General features: G+C 37.4%; 1 protein-coding gene across 1 annotated transcript in view; it reads left to right on the top strand.

Annotated features, from left to right (window-relative positions):
• Positions 1-11455, top strand: part of LOC116308801 (leucine--tRNA ligase, cytoplasmic) — a 54150-nt gene that overhangs the window by 8631 nt on the left and 34064 nt on the right. Inside the window, exons 17-21 of the mRNA XM_089038806.1 lie at positions 1052-1137; positions 1220-1285; positions 1688-1770; positions 2138-2276; positions 3435-3524. Of these exons, the coding sequence (XP_088894932.1) occupies positions 1052-1137; positions 1220-1285; positions 1688-1770; positions 2138-2276; positions 3435-3524 (464 nt within the window). The remainder of the gene's footprint in view (positions 1-1051; positions 1138-1219; positions 1286-1687; positions 1771-2137; positions 2277-3434; positions 3525-11455) is intronic.

Here is an 11455-nt window from a genome sequence, read left to right on the forward strand (position 1 = left end):
GCTGTTTCTGGTTACATTGCTACTATTTTTGTTTTTGCTGTTGCTGTTGTTGTTGCTGTTGTTGTTGCTGGTTTTGCTGTTGATGTTGTCGTTGCTGTTGCTGTTGTTGTTGCTGTTTCTGGTTACATTGCTACTATTTTTGTTTTTGTTGTTGTTGCTGCTGTTGTTGCTGCTGTTGTTACTGCTGTTGTTGTTGCTGTTGTTGTTGTTGTTGTTGTTACTGCTGTTGTTGTTGCTGTTGCTGTTGTTGTTACTGCTGTTGTTGTTGCTGTTGCTGTTGCTGTTGTTGTTACTGCTGTTGTTACTGCTGTTGTTGTTGCTGTTGTTGTTGCTGCTGTTGTTACTGCTGTTGTTGTTGCTGTTGCTGTTGCTGTTGTTGTTACTGCTGTTGTTGTTGCTGTTGTTGTTACTGCTGTTGTTGCTGCTGTTGTTGTTGCTGCTGTTGTTGTTGCTGTTGTTGTTACTGCTGTTGTTGCTGCTGTTGTTGTTACTGCTGTTGTTGTTGCTGTTGTTGTTACTGCTGTTGTTGCTGCTGTTGTTGTTGTTGCTGTTGTTGTTGCTGTTGTTGCTGTTGTTGTTGTTGTTGTTGTTGCTGTTGTTGTTGCTGTTGTTGCTGTTGCTGTTGTTGTTGCTGTTGTTGTTGTTGCTGTTGCTGTTGCTGGTGTTGTTGTTGTTGTTGTTGATGTTGCTGTTGTTACTGCTGTTGTTGTTGCTGTTGTTGTTGCTGTTGTTGCTGTTGTTGTTGCTGTTGTTGCTGTTGTTGTTGCTGTTGCTGTTGTTGTTGCTGTTGTTGCTGTTGTTGTTGTTGCTGTTGTTGTTGCTGTTGTTGTTGCTGTTGTTGTTGCTGTTGCTGTTGCTGGTTTTGCTGCTGCTGTTGTTGCTGTTGTTGCTGTTGTAGTTGCTGTTGCTGTTGCTGGTTTTGCTGCTGTTGTTGCTGTTGCTGTTGCTGTTATTGCCCTACCTTCCAGTATGCATTTACAAGTTTGAATAGTCTGCATAGCTTCATAAAAATTCTACAAGTCATTGAATACTTTTAATGTTGACCACACAGGGCAATGCTCGTATTTACATGGAGCCAGAGAAACTGGTTATTTCTCGTTCAGGAGACGAATGTGTTGTCTCTCTCTGTGATCAATGGTGAGTAGAATGATGCCTCTTTTTCATCAATCCTTGCTTATTATCTGTTGCTGAGGAGTCTGTTTTCATTTACTTTTACCAGGTATCTAGAGTACGGCGAGCCGTCATGGAAAGCGCAAACAGCAGAGGCCTTGTCCAACTGTAATACGTAAGTTGAGAAGTGCAATGAAGTTGCGCAAAGCAGCGCCAGTATTTGCAAGGATGTCCCCAGTACTGTTAGTCGACCAAAAACGCCCGCTACCTTAAACACTGCGCATAAGCATAAGTAATCACCTTGTTAAAGAAATGTTAAAAACGTATAGTATAACTTATGGAAAGCCATTTCAGTGTTCCAGTATGTCGTAGAGTGTCCGTGCTGTAAGTCAGTACCATATGTTTCCCATTTATACGAAAACCATTCTTATGGGAAGCCATTTCAGTGTAACGACATGTCGTACCGTGTACGTCCTGTAAATCACTACCGTATGTTTCCTACTCATACGAAATCGGCTCTCTATAGTATGTATGTATTAACGAATGACATGGATTGATTTTTTTATTCTTCCGCAAGGTATTCTGAAGACACGCGCAAAAATTTCATCGCTACCTTAGACTGGTTGCACGAGCATGCGTGTTCAAGGTCATACGGTCTAGGTAAGAGAGCTTGACTGAATAAAAATGGATTGCCAAATACCAGCATCCTTTCATATGCTACTGTCTTAATTCTAGGAATAGTCGAAACCTTAAGAAAGAAGCCTACAAATTTTATCGGTACCATGAAACAATCTGGGCTGATCGAAGTCAGGGTACTGCTAACTCGCAGACTGAATTGGAATTTAGCTGGCTAGGTTTGGCAGAGGGACGAAAATCGGAGAACCCGGAGAAAAACCCTCGAACCAAGGGATAGTCCTAACAAACTTTACTCAGATTTGATGTTAAGTCCAAGAGTCCAATCCCAGACCCCTTGATTTCCACTAGAGACTTGGTTTTGAAATGATCACTTTGTTACTTGTTTGTATAGGAACGCGTTTGCCCTGGGATGAACAATACCTTGTAGAATCCCTATCTGATTCTACTATCTATAACGCATACTACACCGTAGCTCATCTGCTACAAGGAGGAGTTTTTGATGGATCAGCTGGAAGTCCGTTGGGAATAAAGTGAGCCTTGTTTAACGAATTGATTTATGATTTGCGCAAAAGAAAACTAACGAGTATTCTAATATGAGCCGCATCGGTATGGGAATGTGATGAGGGAGTTGAACAGCATGTTATTAAAATAGTATACACTCAATTGAAGAATCGTTGCCGGGTTCAGAAACATAGAACATAGAAGCTGAGACCGAAATGGCAAATGTGAAGTATGTTAATTAGATGCATGCTGTGACTGGCGACCCGTGGCATCATCCACTGTTTTTAATACACGTTTGGCATTCTAAACCGACTGCATGGATGGCGTAAATGAATAAATTATAATATAACTATGTCATTTCCCATGTGCCATTTCGGTCTCAGCTTCTATGTTCTATGTTTCTGAACCCGACAACGATTCTTCAATTGAGTGTAGACCACTTTCAGCAATTCCCAAAGCAGCTCAATTCAGAGGACAAACAACAAATTTAAATTTTCAAGAGAGTAGGATTCTTCTATTTTATCCTCCAAGTTGAACTGCATTGGGAATGTGCTGCAAGTGGTATGTGCTTAACTAGTTCTTCGACGGAGCATAGTTAACTATTTACTATGGTCGCAGTAAAGAAGTACAAATGGCGGGGTAAAGACAATTCTAGTAGTTTATTTTGTCTTGTAAGGTTGGTATAATGAAAATTCCTTTGCGCAACTCTTCTTTGAGTAAGTTTGCGTCACCCAACCTTCAGGGCATTGGGGAACACGTGATTGTAAACCTATTATTTGGGTGTTGAGCGGAGTGTCTTCCTTTGCGCAACAGACCTCCTCGGCTCTGGAGCGCTCGAGCGTAATGTTGTCCCATTTCAGACCACGTGTCATTCCCTTGAGAATAATATTCTTTTTTTGAGTTGTAATCTTATTCATGTGTCTTCTCATGTGCAACCGTTAAACAAAGAGATGATATTCTAGGGAATGACACGTGGTCTGAATTGGGAAAACATTACGTCAGAGCCGAGGAGGTCTACCCTCTCGAGATTACTGTGCCTCAGCACAACCCACATAAACAATAGCAATATTGAAGTTATCGTATTTTCTTGGGAGGGGGGAGCGTACAAAGAAAGGAGGGTCTATAAATTGACACCAAAAAGGAGACTAGTTGGATTTTTAAAATATAGATTTTTAAAAAATTTTTAGAGCCGAGCAAATGACGCGGGAGGTCTGGGACTATGTATTTTTTAAAGACGCTCCATTCCCCAAGACGGACATCAAAAGAGACGCCTTAGAGTGAGTACAATACTTTATTATTAGTTATCAGTATTAGCTAATAATAATATGCGCACAAGGACAAGGTGGTTCGGAATCGTAAGCGCAGAGCATCATGGTAGATTGTGATCTTTGATCTTACGGCGCCATGTTTTTTCCTATGAGAAAAAAAGATCTTTTGTTTATGAAACCCGCGGAACCTCGTTCTGAATCGCTTGAATGCGAGGCTAGGTGAGGAAAACGCATTATTTCAGCAAACATTGAGCGTGAAAATTATCGATTAAGCTGAAAAAGATGTATATATTTATCGAACGACCGTGAAGCATGATGGTCATTGTAGTCCGGTCCCTTTAGAGCCCAGTCAAGAGTTGCGTTATAATAAATGAACAGAAGGTTCATCTTCTCTAAAGAGTTTTTAAAAAGTCAACATTTTTACTGAGCAAGAAGCTTTAACCTCCGATACAGGTTATAGTAATGTTTGCACCCATTTTGAAATATGAAATATCTTTGAAGCGCTTCTTCTTTTTAGCTTCTCTCTCTCTCGTTCTCTTTCTCTCTCTCTTGCTTGCATGGTTCAGTCTTAATTAATAGTCGTGGAAATCACTGATGGTTAACTTTGCCGATGAATTGGTATAATTGCAGCAGAAAGATCGCGAGATGCGCCTAATTTTTCAACATCAATCTGAACACCATCCGCCATCCGCGTGGGGACGTTAAAGCATTGTAATGCACCTTGTGATTTAAAATATACTCGGGAAATATTTTCTACAAAAACTCGGATTTAAAACCAAGGAAAAGAAAAAAAACGTTATCTCATTTGTTCAAGAAGCGATGAAGAATTTTTCAATATCAATCTGAACACCATCCGCCACCCGCGTGCGGACGTTAAGGCATTGTAATACGCCTCTTAAAAAGCATGACCCAAATAGCTTCGGAAGTCGTCCACTTCCTGCAGCAAATCCGAAACGACTCATTTAAAACCAAATAAAAGAAAAAAAATGTTAGCTCATTTGTTCGAGAAGCGATGAAGAACCGACATTGATACCCGTGTTGTTTATCCTTTAGTTGAGCTTGAATATCCGTTTGGAGCTTATTGATCCGCCGCTACCCGATAAATTACTGTGATTTATGCCTGGTTGTTTGATGTTTTAAGTAGACGAGTCTCTTAGATGTTCGAAAATTGCGAAAGATGTTTCTCTTTGGTGTTTTGGGGGAAAATAATAACAACTTAATCCAGAGTAATTTTCCACTGCTCGAAGCTATAGAATTAAGATACTGAGAAATCTGTAGATTATTGGTTAATATTTTGACGAGTTTGATTTATGATGCCTTTTTATATTAGTTTTGTTAGTTATAATATTATTGAAAAGCGCGGGGTTTTTTTTAGCGCTGGAGAACGCGTGAGATTTTTTCAAAGCGGGAAAACGCATGAAAACAGAAAAGGCGGGAAAACTGCCCAAGTCCGCAAAAACGTTATATTATTAAAACTTTTAAGACACTGAGTTTTGAAGAAGTTAAAAAGTTTGTAGGAAATTGTTCTAGAATTAAATCTCTGAAAAAAGCACGAAGAAAAGGCGAAAATGTCAATAAAATGAATCGCCATGCATTTATTTTCTCTGTACATGAAAAAAGTCGAGTTCTTTCTTTCCATTTACTGATTAGCCGGCTTTAATGTATGTTTGTCTTCAACTACACATTCTCGACCACGTTCTTTCTTGGCTTGTTGGAGAATCACTATTTCGGCGTGTTTGTTTCGAAACATCAAATCTAGAACTCACTTTAGCATGCTTTCGTTATCAATGCAATCAGACGAAGAGAGATACCCCCTTACGTTTTCCGGATCACTTTTGGCTACATAGTATGCTGATAACTCCAAAAGGGCGCCATAAATCACAAGCAGATTATTAGAGATTACATATATCTATCGTTTGTTCATTTGTTTTACGAAAACATAGGAAAAGTGCTTTTCTGTTTACTCTGAAATCGCAAGGAATTGTTTCTTTCTAAAAGCGAATTTGGAAATTAAGTTTTTTTGTCGTTGATCGAGATGAGATTTCATTTCTGGAATTTTAACGCGGTAGATCAGACAAATACAGCCCTTTGATTTGACTGCTTTCTCTCTCTGCATGTCTAACCGAGTCAAAATTTTTTGCTTTCCTTTCCTCTCCTCTCCTCTCCTCTCCTCTCCTTCCTTCCTCTCCTCCTTCCTCTCTCCTCTCTTCCTTCCTTCTCCTTCCCTTTCCTTCCCTTCCCTTCCTTCCCTTCTCTTCCCTTCTCTTCCCTTCTCCTCCCTTCTCTTCCCTTCCTTTCCCTTCTCTTCTCTTCTCTTCTTTTCCCTTCTCTTCTCTTTCTTTCCCTTCTCTTCCCTTCTCCTCCCTTCCCTTCCCTTCCATTTCTTTTCTTTTCTTCTCTTTCTGAAAAGAAGGCGATTTGCTTTGCGAGTCATGTTATGTCTACATATACGAAAATATTCAAGCCTCAACCAAAAAAAAATTAAAAAATAGAAAATAACTTAAAAGAAAAATATGTAATCGAAATGGCAAAAGGCCTATCGACGCCACAAGGCGAGCTTTAGATTTCCTGATTTAACCATTATCACGCAGACATTTGATAAGATATACATATATGATATTGCCTATTACTTATTTCATAAAATAAAAACCTTAAAAGTGAAATCATGCGAGCATACAAGGCTCTTCCTTATCGTAAGGATAATCGTCGATCTTGGGGCATTTTGTTCATCCATCGTCAAAGAATGCTTGCTCTATATAATGGAACTTGATTTCTTATCGCTCTACCTGTGTGTATATGGATTATTGAACGTTTCAACGGAAGGACAAACGCACCGAAAGGTACTCGGCTTATAAGCTTAAAAAAGGATTTCTAATCACGTTTTAAGAGTTTCTTGGCAATTTTCTACGACTTCTCTTAAATATATCGCTGTTTTTAATCGATTTTATTGTGGCTGTGGTTTTGTCGTGGTCGTTGGGTCGTCGTCGTTGTCGTCGTCATCAATATCATGCATCATCCTGATCACAATCATCATCATCAATATATTGTCATGTAAGTGCAGTTGTTGTTACTGATAATGTTGTTACCACTGTTAATATTGTTATTGCTGTAGCTGCTGTCGTTATTGCTGTTGTTGTCGCTGTTGTTGCTGTTGTTGTTGCTGTATTGTTATTATTGTTGTTGCTGCTGCTGCTGTTTCTGCTGTTGCTGTTGTTCCTGCTGCTATTGTTGCTAGTGTTGCTGCTGTTATTGTTGTTCCTGCTGCTATTGTTGCTATTGTTGCTGCTGTTGTTGTTGTTCCTGCTGCTATTGTTGCTATTGTTGCTGCTGTTATTGTTGTTCCTGCTGCTATTGTTGCTATTGTTGCTGCTGTTGTTGTTCCTGCTGCTATTGTTGCTATTGTTGCTGCTGTTATTGTTGTTCCTGCTGCTATTGTTGCTATTGTTGCTGCTGTTGTTGTTGTTCCTGCTGCTATTGTTGTTATTGTTGCTGCTGTTATTGTTGTTCCTGCTGCTATTGTTGCTATTGTTGCTGCTGTTGTTGTTGTTCCTGCTGCTATTGTTGCTATTGTTGCTGCTGTTATTGTTGCTGCTTCTATTGTTGCTATTGTTGCTGCTGTTGTTGTTGTTCCTGCTGCTATTGTTGTTATTGTTGCTGCTGTTATTGTTGCTGCTGCTATTGTTGTTATTGTTGCTGCTGTTGTTGTTGTTCCTGCTGCTATTGTTGCTATTGTTGCTGCTGTTATTGTTGCTGCTTCTATTGTTGCTATTGTTGCTGCTGTTGTTGTTGTTCCTGCTGCTATTGTTGCTATTGTTGCTGCTGTTATTGTTGCTGCTGCTATTGTTGCTATTGTTGCTGCTGTTGTTGTTGTTCCTGCTGCTATTGTTGCTATTGTTGCTGCTGTTATTGTTGCTGCTTCTATTGTTGCTATTGTTGCTGCTGTTGTTGTTGTTCCTGCTGCTATTGTTGTTATTGTTGCTGCTGTTATTGTTGCTGCTGCTATTGTTGTTATTGTTGCTGCTGTTGTTGTTGTTCCTGCTGCTATTGTTGTTATTGTTGCTGCTGCTGTTATTGTTGCTGCTGTTATTGTTGCTGCTGCTATTGTTGTTATTGTTGCTGCTGCTATTGTTGTTATTGTTGCTGCTGTTATTGTTGTTATTGTTGCTGCTGTTATTGTTGTTATTGTTGCTGCTGATATTGTTGTTATTGTTGCTGCTGTTGTTGTTGTTGCTGCTGCTATTGTTGTTATTGTTGCTGATGTTGTTGTTGTTCCTGCTGCTATTGTTGTTATTGTTGCTGCTGTTATTGTTGCTGCTGCTATTGTTGTTATTGTTGCTGCTGCTGTTGTTGTTGCTGCTGCTATTGTTGTTATTGTTGCTGCTGTTATTGTTGTTATTGTTGCTGCTGTTGTTGTTGTTCCTGCTGTTATTGTTGTTATTGTTGCTGCTGTTATTGTTGTTATTGTTGCTGCTGTTATTGTTGTTATTGTTGCTGTTGTTATTGTTGTTATTGTTGCTGCTGCTATTGTTGTTATTGTTGCTGCTGCTGTTGTTGTTGCTGCGGCTATTGTTGTTATTGTTGCTGCTGTTATTGTTGTTATTGTTGCTGCTGTTGTTGTTGTTCCTGGTGATATTGTTGTTATTGTTGCTGCTGTTATTGTTGTTTTTGTTGCTGTTGTTATTGTTGTTGTTGTTGCTGCTGTTGTTGTTCCTGCTGCTATTGTTGTTATTGTTGCTGCTGTTATTGTTGTTATTGTTGCTGCTGTTATTGTTGTTATTGTTGCTGCTGTTGTTGTTGTTCCTGCTGTTATTGTTGTTATTGTTGCTGCTGTTATTGTTGTTATTGTTGCTGCTGTTATTGTTGTTATTGTTGCTGCTGTTATTGTTGTTGCTGCTGCTATTGTTGTTATTGTTGCTGCTGTCTGTTTTTGTTGATGCTGTTATTGTTGTTATTGTTGCTGCTGTTATTGTTGTTATTGTTGCTGCTGTTATTGTTGTTATTGTTGCTGCTGTTGTTGTTGTTCCTGCTGCTATTGTTGTTATTGTTGTTATTGTTGCTGTCGTTGCTGCTGCTATTGTTGCTAGTGTTGCTGCTGTTATTGTTGTTATTGTTGCTGCTGTTATTGTTGTTTTTGCTGGTGTTTTACTGTTGTTGTTGCTACTATTTTTGCTGCTGTTGTCAAACACCAGTGTTTTCTCCAAGAATGATTCCTCGTTTTCCTTGTGTCGAGTAACACACAATATTTTCCATTTCAATGAGGTCAGTCTTAAGCCAGTTTTTCCCGCTTTTAATATTGACCTTTAAACTGGAATCATCAAGATATCGGTAATTAAACATGCTTAAGATTATTAAAAAACACCCGACCCTTCAACACATCAAATTTTCTTTGACCTTTTTGCTAGAGCTTTTTAATAAATTCTAAAGCCAGTAAAAAGTGCGCGTTTTTTAATCGCAACCCAGTAAAGTGTTCAGGCTATGAATGGAAAGCCTATAAAGTGCAGTAGAGTGCGTATTATTCGCCATGTTTTTGGTTCAAAACCCAGTCAAATGTTAGGAATACAAAGCTATAGTTTATGAATGGAATTTGAGCAGTAGCATGCACTGCAGTGATTGGTTATCCAACGCCCCAAAAAGAGTTAACGTTGATTTTGTTATTCAAATCGAAAGCTAATAAAGTTAGGTGTGGGGCTATAATCCAAAAGAAGTGACCCACGTAAATATTGATTGGCGGCGATAAGGCTATTTATTTTTGTTAGAATTAAATGCGGAAAGCCTATTTAACTGCTTTTGGGGGGGGGGGGGGGGGAGCCAACAATATGCACAATTGTCCCAAACCTCCCTAGCCTTGTGTTTATTTCACTAAAAGACATTTTAATGCAGTTGATAAAATTGTTATCGAGAATGTTTTGCTGCGGTTTCGTCAGAAATTATATTTTTTATATTCATTTCTTTGATATTCACAAATCAAGTTAAAGCCTTTGGTGTGATTTAATTTTAAGGGCCAAAACTGAAGTGTGAACCCATTAAATCGTCAACAGAAAACCATTCGAGTGCTAAGTCAAATATTTGTTTTTTTCGTTTTTATTTCAACTTTTTCCACTAATTTTGAATATACGTGCTAAATTTTGCCTAGTGAATGAGAGGAGCATCATTAGACGTCTAATGTAAGCGGTTGTGCTTTTCAAGTTTTAAAAAAAAAATTTCCTTATGTGTCAATTAATTACGAATTGCCAACGCTTACCTCTAGAATTCATTACATAACATATGGCAAACAAAAATGGATTTTAGGAAAATGTTTAGCCGTTTTTAAGAACTCATTGTCATTTCCCTATAGTATTTAATTCTGCTTTAGGTAGGTAGAATAACAACTTCTTTTTTTTTGCGTGGGAATTTCACAGTGTTTTGACTGATGTAGATGGAAGCGTTAACACTCTCCAAGTTTTTGATTAATGTCGATGTTTAGGGAAGCATCTCACCTCCAGCTATGTATTCGTTGATTTAATGTTGCTCACAGAGGGTCGGAGAGGTATTTCTATGAGTATACATTTCAGTTTTCGCAATAGGGATTTTCATTTCTTTGTAGAAGCTTGAAAATAAATGGGGCTGTCAAGTAAAAGAAGCAAAAAGAAAAAAAAACTGGGGTAAAGATGGAGATGAGAGAGAAAAAATATGATCATAAGAAATATATGTAAAAAAGGCGAGGGAAATGAGTAATGTAGAAAAAAGGAGTAACAATAAAAGAGAACAAAAATTTATTCCAAAGAGTCGAAAATATACATTAAAAAAACGAAATTAGGGAAGAAAAAAGGAATACAGGAAAGATGAAAAATGTTAGGAAAAATAATCAAAAAAATTTAGCAATAAAGAAGATTAAAGAATATGAAGAAATTAAGAACAAGAGCAATAATTTAATTCAGAAAAGCATTTAATAGAGAAGAAAAAAGCGTAAAATAATCAAGAATTGAGTAGGAAATTAACACAGCGCAGTCAAATCATGATGGTATTTGTCTTAAAGTTTAAAAATATTTTTTTGAATATAAAAAGTGTAAATAAAAAGAATAAAACCCTTGAAAGGGGAGCCATTAATTTAAATAATTTTCTTGCACCTGTATTTTGAAACTTATTCACAAGGTATACTGACACAGATAAACGAGCTTTAAATTATATAATAACAAGAATGTTGAATCTAAATTTTAATAACGTTCTTTCTCACAAAGTTGGACGCTGCATCATTCTACCATGATTAGACATAAAAGGCCAGGATATATTTCTAGTCTTAAGACCTTTATACTGTAAAACTACGAGATCTCTAAAATTTAAATGGCCTAACAGCTGCTGCAGTATAAACCGGCTTGTGCTGGCAACATCTGGGATTCTATAGGATTAAAAATATCTTTGCAAGCTTCTTTTGTAAAATTTTTAGCAATGACAATTTTTCCTACTTCTATAATTAATTTTTTACCTATTTATTTAGGCCATCTGTTAAAGATTTCCATCGTTGTTTCAAATTTCTTGAGGACCATTTCACTTACAATGATGATTTAGTATTTCCGACGGCCGTTTATCGGAAATATTGCATATAACCTATAATTCATTTCTTCAAACTCCAACTTCTTTTTAATCCCAGATTTTACAGAAGAAATCAGCGATTGAAATTTTTTTGTTGTTGTTGAAAATATTTTCATTCAACATTGAATAGGCTTCCGAAAAATATATTGTATTTGTATAAATATCTGTAAAATGAATTCTTCTTGATTTTAATTGTAATATTACAGTCATTAGACTACGATAATTACGCCTTTTTCGCCAACTGGCATTTTCTTTAAATATTCGCCCAAAATATCCCGGTTTTTAGAAAAAATATGTTTGTTAAAATATGTAACATTTGTTCAAAATTATTTCAAAATAAGGAAACCATTTTGTAGTTCTATTTGGTTTGT

Source organism: Actinia tenebrosa, unplaced genomic scaffold (assembly GCF_029948245.1).
Source record: "Actinia tenebrosa isolate PJP-AT-01 unplaced genomic scaffold, QUT_ActTen_1.0 PGA_scaffold6__47_contigs__length_16458017, whole genome shotgun sequence".
Classification (NCBI taxonomy): domain Eukaryota; kingdom Metazoa; phylum Cnidaria; class Anthozoa; order Actiniaria; family Actiniidae; genus Actinia; species Actinia tenebrosa.